This window comes from Perca flavescens, chromosome 22, assembly GCF_004354835.1.
Source record: "Perca flavescens isolate YP-PL-M2 chromosome 22, PFLA_1.0, whole genome shotgun sequence".
Classification (NCBI taxonomy): domain Eukaryota; kingdom Metazoa; phylum Chordata; class Actinopteri; order Perciformes; family Percidae; genus Perca; species Perca flavescens.
In genome coordinates, this window is record NC_041352.1 from 19,764,260 (window position 1) to 19,786,356 (window position 22,097).

At 39.7% G+C, this 22,097-nt stretch overlaps 1 protein-coding gene across 6 annotated transcripts in view; it reads right to left on the bottom strand.

The window, feature by feature from the left end:
- Nucleotides 1-22,097, bottom strand: part of LOC114549038 (cadherin-7) — a 153,949-nt gene that overhangs the window by 37,316 nt on the left and 94,536 nt on the right. For all 6 annotated transcript variants that reach the window (XM_028569149.1, XM_028569148.1, XM_028569147.1 and 3 more), the window contains 2 exons: nucleotides 19,632-19,926; nucleotides 8,279-8,398 (listed from right to left, as the gene is read on the bottom strand). In XM_028569149.1, the coding sequence (XP_028424950.1) occupies nucleotides 8,279-8,398; nucleotides 19,632-19,926 (415 nt within the window). The remainder of the gene's footprint in view (nucleotides 1-8,278; nucleotides 8,399-19,631; nucleotides 19,927-22,097) is intronic.

A 22,097-nucleotide genomic window follows, 5' to 3' on the forward strand; every position in this document is an offset into this window, starting at 1 on the left:
CCATTTCAGTCCTGCATCAAATAATGAACAGTGGTACGTTGTCATGTAGCAGTGGGGTAAAACAAGGCTTCCTTTCTATCCCTTTGGTTAAGCCTTGTCGACAAAGTCAAAACATGTAATCTGTTCCTTTTTTATGCGGAGAATTTAGGCATCTATCTCAGTGCTGTAGATATTCACCCATCTGCTCCGTTTATCCCTTGCATCCATCTTTCATCCATCTTTTCATCACTTTGCTGTTGCTTCTTCCAAAATGTAACTTCGTAGCCAATTAAAGAGCACCACCACTGCTCTGGTGCCTGCTGCAGCGACACCTGTAAACCCTGTTTACTTGAGTTGAGTTCAGAAAAGGTTACTTCAAGCCTTCAATCCAGCGAGGCTCCCATAATACTAGCTAGACACAAAGAGAAAAAAAACGTATCTGTTCTCTGCTCCATACAGTACATCTCCACCATAGGGACAAAGCATGCATGTCTAGACTTAAAAAGAGGCATCTTTTAACATTCTGGGAAGAAAAGCTGAAGCTGGATAATGGTTGGATTATAATAACAGCTGCAACGGATGGCTCCTAAAAGGTGAAATAAACTAGAAAAAGATGTTAAGCTTGTGCAGCCAGCGGTGAGATAAATGAAACTAAACCACAGATAGGCTTCACACACAATTTATATACTTATTTAATATCAGCTTGGTGTGTTGGAGCCTAAAAGATATTGGCTGTGGTTAATGATGCCATGAATCCTGATTTTAGCATCCTAAAAAAACAACAACAGAGACATGTTTCTCCTCCCGCCTGGCCAGAAGCACACATACTTCTCACCGAGCGACACTGCTAATCCACATGCCGATGTTGCGAGACTGTTGTTTGTCTGCTGGGTGCCAGCCCCCTCGCTCTCTATCTCTGTTACCCCGTGCAGTGCTGGTGTCATTCCTGGGGAGAGGCAATGATTAAAATCCTTCTGTCGCTATCACGGCGCGGCTTCGCATTGCGCCGTGACTCCTTGCCTCCGGTGCAAGCCAGACGCATCGTAGCCGTGCATTTATCTAGCTGTCTCCACAACACTGGCGGCAGACGGGTGGGCCATGCTCCCTGCTAAAGCCCAGATACTTGACATTTGTCTTGGGAAGAGGAAATAAAAGTGCAGACTTTGGAGGAACCCTCTGGCTCTGCATGCAGCTATGAGAGGTACTGATAGAGGTGATGAACACTTAAACATAAAGGGTGCAGTATGTGATTTGCAGAACCCTGAGGCAGTCCACTTACAAAGAATAGATCCCATAACACAAAAACAGGCCACACAAACAGGGAATAAAACCTCCAGCCAAGGTAGTTTATTAGTTAGTGACATTCAAGCATCATGCTCTAATCACGGGTCACTATACCTGCTCAGTGGGAGAGGGCCACAACACATCGAAGTGTCTATAGAAACATGTTACAGAACATAGGATCGATTTTTTTTTTATGTTACGCTGAAAGGAAGTGTGTTCATCTGCGCACACATCCAGGTAGTGTGTTGTTGTTGTTTGTGATTAGAATTGAAAAATTGCATCTCCCTCTCCATATTACAGGAGACAGCAAGATTTATATCTAGCCTTCAGCTGTAATGTTCTCGATTTAGTGCAGTCGCCACCACAAGAGTCTCAAACAGAGCCACAACAAGAGACACACTTTTAAAGAAGAGGGTAAAGAAAAAAGCACAGTAGGTTTAAAAAAAGGCAGCGATGGGGACTTTGAGACTCGGACTCGAGTCACACTTAAATCGCACACAGACTTCCGACTTGACCTTAGACTCGTCCTAAGTCTTCAGACTCGACTCTAACTCGAGATGTGGGACTCGTGAACAATTTAAATTTTTAGAAAATGTCTGATGTGCTGAATGTTATTCTCCTCCCTGCTAGCTTTTAACCTACCTAAGTAACAAGTAATACGTAACGTATCTGCTGCGTGCGGCCATGCGTGAGAGAGGACAACAAACACGTCAACCACACCGGCAGCTGCTGTGCCATTCATCAGAAGCTTTGGCTTTAAAACCTTCATATAACAAGGCCCAAACAAAAGAAGCGCTGAATGCAAAATATGTCATATAAAGGATTCTGGCCTCCCCACATCTAATTTGAAACCCTATAGGTTAGCAAACATGTTTAGCTCAGCATTGCCCATCTAACATTTTTAATTGTTATTTATAAAAAAATTTAAGATTAAAGGTGCAGTAGGTAAGCCTTATAAAACTAACTTTCTGTCATATTTGCTGAAACTGCTCCTATGTTCGAGTAGAACTACATGAAGCAGGTAATTAAAAAAAAAAGAAATCCGGCTCCTCTGGCACCACCTACAGCCTGTAGTGCGATTTGCAAAAATCCACGCCCCCTGTTCAGATGCACCAATCAGGGCTAGGGCGGGTGTCTAACTGCGTGTCAATCACTACTCACACACATTCATTCTTCCTTGTGGGGGGAGTGGCTTAGGAGACCGTTTTGGGCTTTAGCAAAAGCGGGGGAGGGACTGAGAAGTTGTCAATGTTAAAATTTTTGGGCTAAATCGTGAATAATGGCAGGGGCGAACCACGGGGCATCTTCTGCATACACAGAGGCTGGACCTCCTGAAATGATGATTGCCCTGTAGCCCTGTTCTCTGATAGCAAAGGCCGGGGTCTCTAAAGGGAGGATCTCAGAGCGTACGCACATCTTCGCAATCCTACTTACGGCACCTTTAAAAGGCACATTAATCAACATGAGCACATAATCAAACATGTAAATGTGCCAGATTTAGCCATACAGGCTAATTTTCATCTGCTGTCCCTATGTTAGCTTGCTTCTTGCTTTAGCTACGGCCTACGTGAGGTTAACGCTGACTGAAGTTCACTTAATGTTATGAAAAGTTGAATGAGCATTTTTATATATAACTATGCAGTGTTCTAAGCACCCTGGATGGAACACAGCATTTGATACAACACTCCTAACTACGAGAGACTTGACTTGGACTGTTAGCTCAGAGACTTGTGAGCATCTCTGTAAAAAGGCCACGCTAATATTTTAATCACAGGAAGCCCGCTGCTCCTGACCTCTGCATCTAGGATTGCACCTGGCCTTTTGTATTTATTTGAGCATTTCCGGTTTAATTAGATTCCCAGGATGAGAAAAAGACAAAGCTCTGTCCGTCCAGGCTTCTCTCACCTGAGTGCCTGTCATATTCAGATGTCGTACTTGTGTCGCTCTGAGAGGCAAGCCGTGTCACATCTTAAACCCCCTTCAGAGTGTAATTAATCCTCTCATTCAGGCACCTGGCATTTTCTACTGACTAAATTCTTCTCTTGTTATTCCAGCCATTGAGGCCTGTGAGCATGCATGCATGCTTAGCAGTGTTAATGTGCGGGGATAATTGTCTCTAAAGGACTTGCCATGTCGCCAAGGTGTACGGAGCTGGAGGCAGCTGTTCAAACCTCCTTGAGCCTGCCATCAATTAGAACAGCATTTATATTTTCAGCTTCACCTTCAAACTAAACTACAAGCTATCAATCAAAATATATAACAACATTTCTGTCTTAACTAAGCACCTTTAGGCGCAGCAACTTATGTATTTTGCCGACATTATGTATTGCTTGGAAGTTATTGGAGCTATTCAGGATTAAGTACTTTTCCCAAGGGCACCTTGTAGATTCAATTTGGGATTAAGAACCAGAGTAAAGAGACTTGTTAGATGAAAGAGAGCCAGGATGCTACCCACCTAACACTGGGTCACACGCATCCTATTCCCCCCGCCCCCCTGACCATTAGCTCTTTGCCACTTAATCGCTAGTGCAGTATTGCAATGTGGAGCTTAGAGTGTATTTCAGCCCAGGCACTTTGTCAAAGTCACCCTCTGCTATGGGCCAGGCGTGTGCTGCAAATGGGACTAATTAGTAACTTGCAAAGACAGACTCATCCCACAACACTCAATCCTGGTCTGCTGTCTAAAAAGCGGGTGTCTCACCCCCAGAGTGTATTCTGTAAGATACATGGTATTGACAATATGTTAAAAACTAACAGTTAACACAAACAATGTGGTCCCTTTCACAACCAATACAGAAAGCGGACACAATATTTACCACCTGTAGAGATTATAAATTTAAAGCGAGACTAATTTTGTAAGAAAAGACTTCTAAAAAAAGAGTCAACTCAATAGGTGTTTTTTCTGTTACAGCCTTGGGTCTGTTCTGACCAGAAGCCTATGGTAGTTAATGGTTAGCTAACTTACTATATTGTGACATTGCTAGGTTAGTTATCTGACTTCATGACTCTATTCTACTTGTACTAGTGTTAGACTATGTTTTTAACATGCAATAGATAAACATTTTAATGGTATTATCACAAAATTAAAAAAAGCAACAGACTCAAGAGAATCTTGGCAAATAAAGGACAATTCAGTGTGTCATTATCTGGTGGCCATAGTGGACGCTGTTCAGCAAAAGTTAGTTTTAGCGTTTTACTGCTTATACAGGTATACATGTAACTTTTCATTTATTTCTTCTTTTAAAATTCGCAAAGTACAGCTTTAAAATACGATCATCTGGGTAGTGAAATACACAAACCTTGGAGTGTATGCTTTAGATAGGAATACAAGATAACAAGTCAACTGTACAAGCACATTTTCTGTTGTTGTTATTAGGGTTGGGCATCGAGAACCGATTCCTACTCGGAATTGTTTCAAAAATTACGATTCCAGTAGAATCGTTTCTTTATTGAAATCGTTTGGAGGATTTGGTTTCAAATCTGATCATAGGTGCCAAATTTAATATGCGCAAGTTTTGGTTTCCGTAGCGGCCAGGCGCTTGTTGTGTTGTAGCCTTGGAGCACAGTAAGCGGAGCTCTAGTGTGGCTTTATTTTACATTGAAAAAGCTGTAAAACTGCAAACCACCATTGAATCAAAACAAAACTTTCCTCTTAATTGTGAAAATAGGCATGTGACCCGTTTCAACTCCACCCCTCAAAGAATCGGAATCGAGAATCGATGAGAACCAGAATCCAAAGGAAGAATCGGAATTGGAATCAGAATCGTTAAAATCCAAACGATGCTAAACTCTAGTTGTTATTGACATTTCTAGAAACCTGTCTAAATTATTATGTGATGGAAAATCTGGAAAAGTAAAACGGCGTCAAGATGCAAACAAATACATGTAAGGGGCCGTCACTCTTAAGATGTTAAGATGCATTGATAGAAGCTTTAAGCACACTGCTCAATTTGAAACAGAACATAGGCAGATTTGACATCTCTGCATCACATCTAATCCACCACGCTGCTTGCTTCCCAGTATGTACACAGTGGACAGAATGGCATGTAAGAGAAGTTAACTGTGATTAGCATCACAATCTATTACAGAATAACACAGGCCACTTACTGTAAGCAATCATAACCCATTAAAGCTTTTGAAATATCAACCTTGGGGTTTAAAGAATCCACTTAGCTTAATGAAAAACACGTCAGCAACTGAGGCTGTGAAAGTATGAGCTCTGGTCATTGAACTGAATGGCTCTAAGAAAAACATGATATGAGAGTAATGGGGACTTTATGGGGTAGACATGCTGTTTGAACATCACTTAAGTAAATGTCTGCTCTTGCTCTAATTGGTATTGGTGTGATGAAGTCTCACTCGAGACTCGTCGATGGGTTCAAGCGTTCTTGCTAACTTTGTTAAAGATCATTGAAGAGCCGGGGGCAAGTAGTCAAGTTTCTTTCAGTCCCTGTTGTAGAAATTACTGCTTGGACACAACATGATAAATGAGGCCCTTTTCATCGTGATCATTTTTAATTCATCTAAAAATAAGAAGTAGCAGAAAGTTGCAGAAAGTTGCATTTGGATAATTTGATATTAGTGCTGTGATTTTTCAGAAAATTTCAAATAAATAAACCACCAATAGACAAATACAAAAGTCGGCAAGTTTTTAAAAGGTGCTACAGAGTAAAAAGTTGATGACACAGCAGGATCTTTTTACAGAAAACCAGCATTTCATAGTGGCATACATTTCTATTTCCCCAAGGTAGTTCTTCCTGAAAGGTAACTAAATTAAGATGAAGACGAAGCTAACCGGGGTGAACACTTCCTAATATTTTTCTCAATTACAGTTGTGTCTCATAATTTAGCAGGGAGCAATACGGGGAATCTAAAAAGAAATCTATCAAAGAAACTTCCACAAACCAACAGAGACTTCCAGACAGTATCAATGCTGCTATAAAAGCCTGCAGGACTCCCCCCTCGACACACAAGTTGCTCTTCCATAAGCCGTGTTCTCACATTATTGGTATTAAGGTTACTCTTGTTAAGCAACATGTCTTCATGCTTCCCCGCATCGAGTTCCACATGGAGTCACACCTCTCTGACAGCCATCCATGCTGTTCAATTCTGACACCAATATTGCCTCTCATAACCATGCCGTGGACGGAAAGACAGCCAAGTATAATCAGCTGTGGTCAGGAAGAGATGGACAGCAGAAAGCCGAAGCGATTGCAGGGGCCCACGAGTTGCGTCTGGGTGCACATTTAGGTGTGTGTATGTGTGTGTGTGTGTGTGTGTGTGTGTCTACCTCTTGTTTGACAGGTTAATAAACCAGCCATTGTCCTACAGAAAGAGTACCAATGTGGGATTTATCTGTGAGCTTCAAGTTTTGTGCTTAAAGCAACATTCTATTCTTACTCCTAAAAAGCAATTGCAAGTCACTCTTGTCCACACATTGGAAGAAAGTTGGGGTTCAGTGTCTTTCTCAAGGACACACTGGGAGCCAGAAATCCATCCACCAACTCTACAATATTGTCTCTACTGCCTGAGCAACTGTATACAATACCCTTTTAATTAGCCTGTGTGGCCTCTGCAAAATGGCAGCAAGAAGGTATAACACTTTACCAATTTGTATTCTAAACTGTAAAAGGAATGAGAGAGGAAGAATATCAAATCTAGCTAAAATGTAATTTGTCCCATCCATCCATCCATCCATCCGAGGTATACAATCTCTCCAGTGCATTCTGGGCCTTCCCTGGGGTCTCTTACAATTTGGACGTGCACCGGAAAATCTCTAATGGTAGGTGCCCAGGAGGGATCCTAATCAGATGCCCAAACCACCTCAATTGGCCCCTTTCAACGTGAAGGAGCAACAACTTGGAGTAGTCCAAGCTCCCACCAGATGTCTTGAAGCACAAATAATTCACAAGTTCCAAACCAAACTCATCTTAAGGAAGGTAATCACAGCCTTCTAACACATTAATTAGCCCACAGAAGTTTTAGCTTCTAAGCAGCCATGAGGAATCACTTCAAATCAAAGATTTACAGCCTCAGAGAAGTCCCAGAGGAACTGTTGGAGCTTAAAGATTATCCATGAGAAACTTTTTCATTTAGAGTGTATAAAACATGTAAATGTGCGCCCCAAAACATGGAAACACGGAAATGTTCCCTAATGAAAGCTTCAGCGGGAGGCTTCATTAGTCGAAGGTCTCTAGAAAGCGAAAAACAACATAGAAATTCTGTGATACTGCGCAGACTTCACAGCTAAGTGTGCTGGAGTCTTCCTCAGACACCACATCCATTACGCCAACACAGTATGAAGTCATTTTCTTTTTTGCGATATACATAAATTTTTTTTGAATGCTCCATTTTCTTTCGGTGGTTAGGCTTATTGAATGTTTACAGTGAACCTTACAGGTCACTGTGGAGTTTTTGTTGTCGAACATCCTTCATATTTCTGTCTGCCCGAGTGTGAAAAATAACTGACATAAATCTCTGCATTGCAGTGGCTTTCACCAGTTCATGAATTAGAACTACATTCATAAAATTCCCGGCATGTGTGTATGTGTTGCTCTCGAAGCAGAGTATGAAGCCTGACATTATGGGATGGCCCATATTTTTCTGTTTTCTTGCAAGAGTGCTCTGCATGAAGTAGCCGAGCCTCGGCAGGGCAGTGGCTAATGAGCCAGCTATGAAGATGTAGCGAGGACTGCCGCTGCACTTCTCAGGATAAAACGCTCCACAAGTCAACAAACTACCTCACATCTTATCTTTTTATTTCAGCCCTTTTCACAGCCTGCTTTATTTAACAGTTTTCTGATTGCTGTTATCTTTATTGCACTAAGTGACGATACTTAATAGAATTAGGTTGTCAGCTGCATTCTTTGAAACTTTAATTTGTTGATGGCAAAAGAAAAGTGTTTCCATTGTCAGTATATTCCACTGGTTGTTTTCAGGGCCTTTAAATGACTCACTGTTGCCACATCTGTGTACTGTATCACCATCATTTTGTCTGACACATGTTGTACCTTACCGGTCTTAGGCTCCACTGAGAAGTATGGCTGTCCGTGGGTGATGCTGTAGACCACCCTGGCACTGTTCCCATATGTTGGGTCATCTGCATCTGTGGCTGCCACTTGCACTACCATGGTTCCTGTGGGCAGACAACCCATCATTAGTTTCCCAGACAGCATCCAGAAGCCAAGTCAAACAGAGCTAAATGTGGAAACAGTGATCATATCAACCGAGCGCGTGACCAATTCCACTTGAAAGTGGGAAAAAAAAAGGGAGAAAGCAATCAAAATGTGACTTCTGAGGCGGTAAATAATCTCATTAGTCAATAACTGTCTTCCTTTGTTGGGGTTGATGTTTACTTTAGTTTTGTTTTAAGTTTCATTTTTTACACAAAATGCCCAGTTTTAAAGCAGTTCTTCAATTCAGCAGGACCAAAAGAACGCAACATGTGCTGGGTTCTGGCTCTCGGCCTCAAAAGCCGCTAAACAAATAACACTTTCAGTTGTTGCCATCGTTTGCAGTGATGCTGCAGCAGGATTAAAGTGTAATTTTGAGCCTTTAGAGATCATTTCACTGCCATTGTTTTCATTTCCCTCCCGCAGATCAGTCAGCAGCATCTTTTCCGGTAACTTCAATCTGTTGATTCTAATTCAGCAGCCAAATGGGTTCTGCAACCAAGCTCTGCTCTGTTAAACAGACACTTCACCCCCACCAAAAAAGAAATTATTATGTATCTCATATCATATATTTTTTTAGAAGAGTCAAAGAGTTTGAACTTGTCCTCCAGCGATGTCATAGGAGGACACTGTATCTTTGTGTTCCACTAATTAGGACTGAAAAAAATCTCTGTAGAATTTTATGAAACAAAGTTTCAGAAAAAGGCACAGTTGGGAAAATCTTTTTTCCTTCCTTTATTCCTTTTTTTTCTTCCATCTTACTATTTTATTTTCCAGGTAAAATATGTGTACATATGCACAGATGGTAAGCCCATTCAGTTACAGATTTTAGGGTCCACAAACTGCTTCTGGAGAAGATGTTGATCTACAGAGAGGAAAATGTAACTATAAAAACAAAATCAAATCTGAAGGCGAGAGCCAGCATAGCAGATTTGTTGCACACACATCTCAAGTGTTATTTGTTTAGAATGACAAATTCTGGTGCTAGTACACAGTGGAAGGCAGATATTCTGGTTAAGATGGCTGAATATGGCTCTTACTACAGTGAAAAAGGGGTAGGGGTCAATGTCATTTAACCAAACCAACGCAAGTTATCTATCCAAAAAGGGTGTACTATGCCTGGAATCCATACAGTAAAACATATATAAGAGAATCCCTTAAATTACCAGAAATGAGTCCTTCATTTACCCCTGAAAACATACACCTTCATTAAAACCTTAGTTGTGGATAAAGGTATTTGGTATGATAGCTAGAGATCCCTTAATATCTGCATTCATTTAAAAAAGGTTAAAAAACCACAAATCCCTTGGAAAAAAAAAACAAGCACTTTATTGACAAATTAAGTATAATTTAAGAGATGTATGACTTTGCCTATAATTCACACAAAAACACCTTCATTTAAAAATCCTCAATTAATAATTAGATAATAATTATAGATAAAGAAACTAATTGATTAATTCATTAAAACACAAGTCCAATAACAAGTACAAATTCCTGTGTTAGTATTATGTAATGCACACATCAGTTAGCCATAAAGCTACCTTTGCTAACACAACAGCATCCACTGAGCCAAGACAGTTAACGACAGTAGCTAAGGTTTTATTGACAGGGAAAGAATTGGACTATTGAATAATGGAAAATATAACATTTATTGTACACTGTAAAGTAACGATTGCCATATAGTTATATCCCCTTAGTCTCAGGAAAAGTGGAGTACTGCAGATAAAGTTATAAAACCCAAGATATAAAGCCGGATTTTGTTTTAGTGCCCTGTAGTGCCCCAGAATCCCCTAACTTCCTCCCAGCTTACAAGAAGGAAATTTGTTTTCAAACTCGACTGTTAACTCGGCTGACAATTGTTGTTTCTGTGTGCAGTACAGTATTGTCCTCTGCCACTCTTCCTCGAGGCAGAGAAGAAGACAGCAGACATGACTCCTTGTGCATTTCTTTTTAAACATACCGACTGAACGCAGTTGATGTGACTTGAGCTGACAGCCGTGGCTAGGAAGGTAAAGGCACAGAAGCGTTTGAAGATTTCCCAGAGAAAACATAGTCAGCGACAATCATTGGCAATCAATTTCAATAGGTCGGTCATAAATTAGCCTTGTTGCTCCAACTGGGCTCATTTAACGGTTGCAGATTTTTCATGTTAAGGAATTGATATCCATCTAATAATAGGGAGGAAAGGCAATTAATTGCTAAATGATCACAATCAACCATTATGGTTAAAGCTATTGTTTGCTGTTAGACTGTACGTCAGGGTTGGACGCCTACTGCACACTTTGCAGCGGTGAAATCATCAACAATAGACATTGTTGAAATAAACTTCAAAATGAAAATACATGCTTGGACAAAAAAAAAAAAAAAAAAAAAAAAAAGCTGCTTGAATATTTCACTTTAACGACTATGTGCACATATTGTAGAATCTGACAGAAATTGCTGTCCTGCAAGTTGGTGATATTTTACTTTGAAGAAAACATCCTAATAAAAATCTCACTTTGGAACATGAGATGTTTTTTACAGGCTTTTTACAGAATGAAAGTGATCATGGAAATTGAAGATTAGAGTCCTCCATTCTGGCCATAAAGCAGAATTAACAGGCTCTGGCCCTGGATGTGAACAATATAATAGAGAAGCTTGGAGAAGTTATCACCAGGACCGGCTGTAGAAGGACACCTAGATTATATCATCACCTCTTAGTCATGACAGGTTATATTACAGGTAGTTTAAAACACCAAGGTCAAAGGATGACTGTATAGAAGAGAGCTCGGGTGACGTCTAAATCTATATTACAGGTTGATAGTTAAAATCACGTCACAGAGTGCTCTGTGGACAAGGCTGTAAATTAACATTCAATATGGACTCAGATAGAGCACAGTTTCTGTTTTTCTTTTTTCTACAGGTAGTGCAACAAACATGTTCTAACAATATTGTCAGAATGAAAGGTAATCTCAGCCGGGTGAGCCGTATGTCAAAAAAACACCCTGAAATTTCAAATTAGTTTTTTCTGCTCCACGAAGCTGTCATCTGCTACTCAATTTGCCCACGTCTGTGTCCCTTCAATATTTGTCCATCCTCATTGATGTGATGGATCTGATCTTCACATTTTTTTCATTTATTCCCCGCAGCTGTGTAGAAAACAGGTTTCCTAATCAATTACGCATCTTGGGTGAGCAACTGTCATCTGCCAGTAATGAAAATAAATGTGGCATGCTTAAATCTGAATGGGCGACAGGTATTCTTCAGCCCCTTGCGCATACAGGCTGCTGCATCCAACTGTCAAGTACAATATGCCTTTCTGAGTGCACACTCTCAATGCAAATTTGAAGAATGTGACCTAGAATGTAACTTTAATATTAATACAAGCCGCATGTGCTTTCAAATAAAGGGCCATCTTCTGCATGTAGAAATACAATGTGACTAAAAGAGAGCAATATGAAACCAAATATTTGACTTGAAAACTGAACTGCAACACAGATACATTAACAAAAATCTATATTCAAAGATTCCGTTTATGCACTGTAATTTTGCAATGCCTTGATAAGTATTCAAAGCTGCCACCGTTGATTAAGTTGATTATATTGGTGCACATTCACACATGCTCCCTGGTGCTTCAGGGATTATTGCTTAGAGTTCAATTCACTTTCATGTATTTGCCAAGAGAAAACGAATTACAGTACTTTTAAGAAGAAAGTTACTAACTACCCAAGGTACCCTCAGTGGCCACTTTATTGCATACGTCTGTACAATCTGATGCAATCAAATACAACTGTTCGGCCATAAAACCTACTTTTATGATACCTTTAATGTTTAGGTCAATGACAAAAGGAGGACAACAAATTAGAAGGTAGTACTAGAGTGCAGAGTGCTGGAACAAGTTTTAAGATCCTTTACTCAAGTAAAAGTACTAATACGAGGACTATGAGTCCTGCAAATATATGTGAAATATTATGAGATAATGTTTTTCCAGCTGATCCAAGAGGGTTTTTCAAAGTTTAGCAAAAGAAGTAGGATAATTTTCTGAACCCACAAAGGAACACTTCATCTGTCAGTTTATCTCAAACATTTATATTCAAAATCCCCAAATTTGGAGCGGGAAGGGGATGAAAAAGTCTAATCGGAAAAGTAATGTAGTTAAGTAAACAGTACAATATTTGTCTATGAGATGTAGTGGAGTAGAAGTTTAACATTTTCATAAAATGTAAGGTAAAGTACAAGTACCTCAAATGTGCACTTAAGTACAGTGCTTGAGTAAATGTACCACCTTTGAATGCGATCTAAGTAATAAGCATTTCATCTCATTTACACATTTCAGATCATGTCAAAAACTGAACATATGAGCTTCGCAAAGATAGATGTTGTGTTGGACTGCTTTAGATTGTACAGGTGTACCTAATAAAGTGTATATATGGCACTGTGGCTCCGTTAGGCGCTTTGCGCCGCCAATGACGGATTGTGATTGGTTTAAAGAAATGCCAATAAACCAGAGCATGTCTTTCTCCCATCCCTGAATGCTGTGTTGACCAGCCAGACCCTCCTCCGCAGCGCTGTGCAGGAAGGTCTGGCAATGTGAGACTAACGTGACCCTAAATAATGAAAAGAAAAGTATTTGGATCAACTTTCCCAAAGTCCTTTTTCATTTCTAGAATGAAATGATTCCTTGATCTCCGCTGGCATGAATTAGACAGGAACAATGACAGCTGGATAAAGACCTGGTGAGTAGTAAATTCAAGAGCTGTGGCCTTGGGTTGACATTACATTCTCTATGCTTGTAATGAGCCCTCAAACTGCTCCTTTGGCCCTTCGCTGGGCAGCTGGAGAGAGCCAGGTCCCGCGATTGTCACACCTCCAACTGTCCTCGAGCTCTCTTGTCGTTTATTTGACATCCCTGCTGTGATTAAGACAAAAGCCTTCAGAGATCCTCGGGCCATAAGGTCTCCGTGTGTATGGACGAGCACTGCCTCTAATTACTTTAATTAATTGAATTCAAGATTTCCTCTAAATTGAACCCATTCATCAGGGGTGCAGAGCTGTGACCATTAATGATTTAAAGACATCTATAAAGGAATTATGAGGACAAGAGGTGCATGGCCCCATTCCTGCTCTTTACTACATTGGTGATTGATTTGAGCAGATATTTACAAAGGGAGGCGATGCATTTTTCTCCTGTTGTTCTCTCAACTTGCGATGAAGACCTTCACAGGAGCTGGCAGAGTCAATAAAGTGGTGAGGGTGACCCTGTGCCTCGGCGCTCGTGGTGTGAACGCATTCCTCCTCTGTGGTTGATGTACCGAGTTGCTGTCTTATCTCGGGTTGGACACGAGACTCCAAGCCCTTGTACTCTAATCCTCTGGTTCCTTAAGCCTGAGCTCTGTACCCCCCGTTGACAGTCGGCTGTGTAATCCTTCAGAGATCTCCCTCCCTGTGTAGTGAGCACAGCATTGCTTCCCTTGGAACGACTCCCACTTCCACTGCATGCCTTCTGACATTTTCATTTTTGACTTTGAAGGTTATAAAAAAAGCCTTTATAAAAACATCTTTCTTTTTTACTAATTTCCATCTGTATGGTGCCATGCATGTTTGAGGTTTCCAGGTGATGCTGATACACACAATGAGGATTTCAGTTCTTGATGTCTACAGGTTTGAGGAATTGCTGTGTGTTTTAATTTACCATGGTGGTAAAACGTTGAAATTAAATTGGCTATAATGGATAATTTTCTATTAACATGCTTACTTAATAACCCACAGAAAATGATCCTGTGCAGTTTCCCTCAGTTCTACGGAGCTTTACAGCCTTATCTGTAATTATTTTGGTTTTTTAGCCCTCTACCCTAATGTTTTGCATTGCTCTCACTGGTCTTGGTTGTTTCTAAATGCAGCAGGCAACTTTTCAACATATCAATTTAAAACGGTGATAATATATTAGCAGGGTGTTTCTAGGATTTAAGGACATTGGGAGCTTAGCCTGGACCTCTGGATGGTCCCCAGGACACATTTAAAAAAGCAAACAAACTCTATTTGCATGCTTTACTATGCACTCTGGCACCTTATTCAAATTCAAAGTACATAATCACTGAAAAATTCATGTGTACCTCAAAAAACTGGTGTTTACTACACCAGATTAATTATGAATTTTCATGTTAAAAATATCAGTGGTTAGTAATTAGTATTGAATAGAAACACTATGACTATCACTATCAATAAACATTTATTGTTGTCTTTCAAATTACCACTGCACGCAATAGGATAGCGCTACAACCAACCAGAGCAATGAAGAAGGTAGCAGAGCTAGTTGATAGATTAAACTTTTGACGTATCCGGTCGGCAAAAATCCGAACACATCTTCCTTTATTAAGAATGATTTCAGTGCCGTTCTTTGTTCTTTTCTCAAAGACTCCAAGTCTTCCAGAGACACGGCCAAAGCCGATTCGAAAGACCGCTGTTTGCCAGCAGCAGCAGCCATAAGCCCCTCCTCCACCGACTCTATACACGATGTGATTGGCCGGGCCAGAGTTTGGTTGTTTCAGATCGCAAGCCAATGGAGAGTTGCTAGACTGACCCTGTCTGCAAATTATATTTGCTGCCGCTAGGGTGCGCCTAGATTTCTAGGCTAGGAATGTAGTGCAAGTACTCTCCTTTCTACAATTTGAAGGTACTTGTACTTGAGTATTTCCATATTGTGTTACTTTATATTTCTACTCCACTACATCTCAATGGGGAAATATTGTACTGCATTTATTTCACAGCTTTAGTTATTTTGCAGATCAGGGTATTTTTACAAAATAAATCAACTAATAAATGATGATCTATTATTATTGATTAAACTACCCAACAGCATCCAGACATCACCAGGAACAACTACTGTCTGTCGCACGGCATGAGAGCTACGTCTGTTTTTATAAAGTCTGGATGAAACCAAAGACTGTATAGCAACATCAGAGATTTTTGTGTGCAGAATTACTCAAGTGTCTCTACAAAAAGGCAAAAAAGAAATGTCATTCAGGTCACCATATAGACTGGTACCAGAATATGTTGAATGTCCTTTTAATTCACTAACTTAAAAAAGATGGGTATAGTCTTAGGGGCCATCCTCACCGCCACACTTTTTGGTTTAAACTCACGTTTTGCATCGTTTTGGCCGATCGTCCAAACAAATTCTGTAAACGCACTGCCTAAAGATGCACTCTTTTGAAACCTGGTCCCAGGGTGAAAAAATTCGAAAACGGCGCCCTTGTGTCTTTGTTTGGATGGTGAAGCCGCACACTTGCGTATCAATGATGTCATTGCCACACCCCTAGACCTCTAGTCTTCAACCTCTTATCACGTGACAACATCTCATAACAACAACAATGGCGGACTACATGCTTGTGTTCCTGCTGGAGAAGATATTGAGGCTATTAGGGTTACTAGCAAGGGGGTAAGTTTCACTTCAGAACTTGAACCTCCTATTGCGCCATTTTGACACTACAAAGAGATCACCTCCCGTTAGCATTCCACTGACTAGCATACATTTTGGTGTCACTTTGACAGTAAATAACTTTAAATCTGAAGCGTTTAAAGACTCTATTTGTCCAATGTTTATTTCTAAAGAAACACGACAATGTATAAAAGGCTCCATTACCTTGTACCTCACGTTATGGCTCCGTAGCAGGCGTTTTTATAAAAATAGGCTAACGATTGTGTCATAACCACGCGACTTACTGTTGCACAGTAGAGGAATTACCGTATAGTACAGGAGAAGCTCACAGGCAGTTTGGACTTACATTAGCTGTTTAGGTTTAATTACTAATGTTAACTAGCATGTTAGTGATCAATAATTAGCCTGTGCCCATGTTATCTCCTTACATATACCTATGCTCTCCGTCTCTATAAGATTGGGAATGATTGATATTTCTCTTGGCACAGCTACCAGAAGACTTACAACTTTCAGACACGTTGCTCACGTCACATTTACGTTGTCTCTGTCAGTTGGAGGCTGCGCAGTAAAGCGATCACCGGAAAAGTGCTTCTAATAGCCTTCACTGGTCTCCGTCCAGATCAACGGGGTCTATTGGTCCATTTTATATATGTCAATGGTTACTAGAGCAAAATATACTGTGGGTCTATACTGCACGCAAGCTTTATGCGCATGCTCCGCCTCTTTGTCTCGGTTTTTTGGTGAATTTCTGTAGCAGAAACAGCGCCACCTATAGGCCTATAGGATCTGTTTGGACGCATATATTCTTGAAACGATGCCAGGGAAGACAGGGAAAAAAAAGATTGTTTTGGTATGTGTGGATGTGGCCTTAAGTTACTCAGGCACTTGCTAAATGATGCTTGTTGATCTAGCAGATTTGAACAAAGTTATGTTGATTGTGTTAACTAACTAATCTACTAATAATCTTCTTAACATTGTGAGAGGACCGGCTCCCATTCTGATAATTATTATTCAGATTGCAGAATTAATTTTGTTTTTGTACAGGTTTCGGTATCAAATATCTAGAATTATTTTACTTTCCTCTCAGAGGATGCATTGTGTCATTGCATTTGAATACATTTTAATAAATGGCTACTATTAATAATAATCAGGAACACCTCAAAAGAAAATACATATAATTTTTCATTCATCTACAGAAGGCATGTCCAAAGTCCAGCCCGGGGGCCAATCACGGCCCGCGGCCAGATTTCATATGGCCCGCAGCCTCGGTTTGTGAAGGACAAGAGCAAGAGTCATATGTTGTAAGCTTACATGTTAACAAACTTTGCATTACTCATAATAAGTCATGTTTAAAATGACCATGAGGTTAAAATATTTATCAACTTCAAGTTTTTTTTAGATTTGATCACGTGTTTACATTGCCATTTAAAAAAAAAAAGATAATTGTGACAATGAAAATAAAAATAGTTATAGATCAGTCCATTTGTATGTAACTGTATGTCAGAAGGGACCATTGGTCCCCGGGCATCTTCACATTTTCAAATCTGGACAGACACCCCTGATCTACAGTAATCTCTAGATTCTAAATTGTGTTTGTATGTTTTAAATCAAATGAATTGCAACATACCACAAATCACAGTTTTTCTACCAACTGACACCCAAGTTCATTCCTGCCTCCATCCCATTACTCATAGTTCACTTGTGATTAGACCAAAGCTCCCAGCATGCCTATGAGCACCTTGGGAACCCCTGGGAGGAGCTGGAGGAAGTTATGGACGTCTGTGCTGCTCTGAAATGCATTTGTCTGCTGACAGGTACCTGTACGTACCGACTAGTATGAACTCTGAGCCCAATTTGTGGAAAACATGCCCATGGCCTTCGAGCCTGATTCAGACCTTAAGTTAGGTTGAGTCATTATTTAAAACATGCGTCAGTCATCAGCATTGCTAAGCCTAGAGGTCTTTCCTGGCATGTGTGAGGTGATAATCATGTAAATTAAGGCACATCAGACTTCATTATAATACACTGACTTAAAAACACCAACAAAAAAAAAATAGCATTTTATGCCCAGCACCATCCATTTCTTATTGACCAAATGTAGTTTAATTAGCATTAAAACTGAAAAATTCATACTAAGAAAGCCCTTAAAAAAAACTGAAGAAGCGTTGGAAAGTGCTATGTTAAGTACCATATAAAGAGCTCATACAACATTGCTTTTCAATATGGAGGTCACTCTCTCTGTTTCTCATACACCTGCTAAGTTAAAAAGCCTCAGGATGTTGTTGTGGCTCATTTGCATTTACTAGCATCTTGAGTTCGAGCATGACCCGTTCTAAACCTTGGAGGAAATCTTGACCATGCAGCAAGAAGCAGTAAGTTAAAGACAGGGTCTGATATGATGGCTTCCTTCAGGACTGTATTTAAAATGGATAGTTAAAATAAATATCTGCAGTAATAAATGCTAATGTGATCTGCGGAATATAAGCTGCTAAGTCCTTAGACAACTTAGACAACTACAACTGTTTAATGTTTTTAGCCATGCTAGCAGAGTGGCTGTGTAAATGGCAATGTTGCTCGGTCGATGCAACACTTTTGTCTAAACAACTATTGGATGGATTGCCATGACATTTTGTACAGACATTTATGGTCCCCAGAGGGTAAATCGGATGAAATGTCAATTTGTTCAATACCTTCGACTCCTGATTTGTTTTTCCTTCTCTTTTTCATGCTGTTATTTTACTCTCAATGTTTTTCATGAAGTATTTTAAATTTCTAAATGCGCTACATTAATCAATTGCCTTGTCTAACATTTCAAGGGTGACTTGGGAGTACAATGCATATTTTTTGTACACCATCAGATGTACAAAAGGTATTCAAAAGCTCAAGACCTCACAAGGAGAAAAGCATTCCTAATTACTTCTGTAGAGTAGGGCTGGGTATTGTTCAAATATTTTTGATAGCAGTACCGATACCAATACTGTGACTTTGATACCAGTTCCTGACAGATACTTTTCTCGACACCAATTTTAATAAAAATCCATTTTAACAATAATAAATTACATTACACATTACAGCACAAATCGTTTTATTTATTTTTCAGCTCCTACAACCAGAGAGTGTGGAACGTAGAGCTTTTCCTGTGTGCCTCTATGACGTAACGTTAGCCAATCACCAGCATTATTAGATCTTGGTAGAAGAATGCTGCATACTTACTGGCTTACTGACGCTGATGAGATTTACTCCTTAGGTATTGAAATTTGGTATTGAATGACAAGGCATTTTTCAATACGCGATACTAAGGAGGCACTTTGGTCGGTGCCTAAAAAGTATTGAATTTGCTACCCAGCATTATGTAGAGTATTCATGAAAAGAACAAAGTCTACCATAAACCTGCATGCTCTGGCTAAGGGATGCAAAAGTCCAAGTAGTTTAACCTGGACCTCAATTGACGTGGATCTCATGCATTAGAACTGCAAGCAGTTTGAATTGGGTCCAATGTGATTAACACAAATTGAGTCTTACAAAGCGAACACGCTGGATTCAAATTAATATTGCAAACTTCCCTATTCCCCCCATGACCTAAAGACTGAGAGAGATGAAGACAAATTCAGTGAGGTGGAAAATTATCAAATGCAGTTGTCTGAGTGAGGGCAAGTCAAAGAGAAAGTGAGAGTATAACAGGGAGTAGAAAAGAGGGATAAAGTAAAAGGATGGGAATAGGGAAGAAATATAAGAGGGAACTATATGGGATTACATATAAGAGAAATGGGGAAGCTTACCTAAGGGTGACATCTCTGGTACCCCTGCCAAGTATGGTCCATCAAGAAACTTTGGCTCATTATCGTTGATGTCCTGGACCTTGACCACAAATTCAGACCTGGGCTCTACGGGTATATTGGTGACTCGGTCTACAGCTTGAGCTTGGAGGGTGTAGTAGGGCTGTGCCTCCCGATCAAGGCGCTTTGTGGCGTGGATGTCCCCTGTGTTCTCATCAATGGTGAAGATGGAGGTGGCGCCCTCGCCAGTTAACACATACTTCACCTTGCCATCTCCTTTGTCCACATCTGAGTGTAGCTGAAAGACAAAAGAACATCAGAATAAGGCGACCATATAAGAAAGTAAACCATCTATTGGAGAAAAAATGATTTCAATATTTTAGTGGTGATGATCGACATAAAGAATGACTTGAGGGCATTTATCTTAAAGGAATGTTCCGCATCTAAATACTGAATAACGATTACACACCTGAGGGTGATACTTCACATTTCCTATTCAGAGATAACAAGCTAAATTGATTGGACTGGGATTTAAACTAATTTCACTCATCTTATTTAATATATTGTAATAATATTTCAAGGTAAATACTACTAAAATATTTACATGCAAAAGTTGTATGAAATACTAATTTACACATTGTGAATTTCACTGCTGATATGCACACACAAGCAAACACACATCATGTTTATTGGACAAACATCCAAATAAAATCAAAAGATCAAAAACATGCGGCATTTATGCATGATTCATTATGTTACAAAATCCCCTCATTTTGCTACAAAATAATTAAGTGAAATGAAATGGGGCCACTTACTGCAATGCCATTGTGACTAGTTAACTAATGTAATGGTCATTATGAATGATCAAACTAGCCATTTTCCATTAAAACCTCCAGCAATAAGTAGCTCATCTCATGTTTAGAAAACTGACATACTTCAGTTCTTACAAAATACAAATACAATACTTTGTATTTCACTTATTTTCTGTCTATAAACCAAAAACAATAGATCATACTTTTTTCCAAAATAACACCTCAGGAAATATTCATGATCTACATTTTGCCAAAGCATAATGCAAAGCGCAAAACATTTTATGCTAAAAAATACTTTTGCATGAGAGGAGACCCTATATTGGCCCTCATTGGCATCTTTGCTTTTACACCAATGTCAGGTGTAGATTTATTTATTTTTGGCCACAAGTAGTCCAATATTCAAACAGCCTTTTGAATATCAGTGAATGAATGCTCTGTTAAGTGAATGCTGGACTCAAAATCTTTCCATTTTGTGCTTCTTTTCATTCATGTTCTACCCTTTTGGAATAAAAGGAGCACAGATGGTTTGGTGGATGTGAATGTTCTCTGTGCAATTTCTCAATGGCATCTGTTTCAAATGACTTCTGGATATTAAAGCTGAAATATTTTCAACAGTTCCCTTTCATTGCCATTGAGAACCACCTACTGTACTACTATTAGCAAAACTGATTATATTTTTTTTCTCCCTCTGAGAATCAATAGCAAGAGCTATTAGCCACATAAAACAACATTGTCTTAAAGGTGCCCTGCCACACAAAAACGTTTTTACTTGTATTTTTTGAAATATTTTAGGTTGATATGTGTTTGTGTTATGTTGTGAATGTGAAAATGAACTGCTACCTCCTCTGTCAGCTCTAGCCACTGAAAAGAAATAAGCGGATAAATCAGGCCAATTACAAAAGCTGGTCAGTATGACGTGGTGTTGCCTGAGCTCATTACTATTCATGAGCTCACCTAGTTGCGCTGGGTAAAGGATGCTGATAGCCAGGCTCTCATTGGCTAGCTGTTAGCCAATCAGAGTCAAGCAGTTTAGCTCGTTGAATATTAATAAGAACTGGCACAAATCAAGTCTTCCTGTAGGCTTTCTATACCACGCTAGAATGGCTTGAAACAAGGTAACCAAGGCATTTTTTACACAAAAGTTTTTACAGAGTCCATGGTAGAACTTCAGACATTACCACAAAGTAATGAAATACGTTTGGCAGGGCACCTTTAAACAAGTGGCACACCAAATAATGGTCAATTTCACATTTTCAAATCAAATCGATTCAACTCAAAACATGTGGGTAACCACTATGAAAAATGAGTTCTGTTTCTTGGAGTAGCTAGAATATTAATAGGAGTTATTATATAGTACTCTAAAAACAGACAGGCAAGATCCTTTTTTATCATTGAACGTGTGCAGTCACTACAACAACCTTCTTTGTATGGCAGAGTTTTAATCTCAGGAGAACAAGTCATGAGTACAAAGATGACCTTAAGACCCCTCCTCAAAGTACAACTCCAACAAAAATAAACCTTGAACAACTCTAAAGAAAGAACACTTGAAGCTTTTCGGAGCATTAAAATTACCATGACAAGTAACCAGCCTTGAATAATCCTGTTTGAAGTCAGAGCTGTCTGATGGCCATCAACCCCTTCAATGTTCTGAACAACA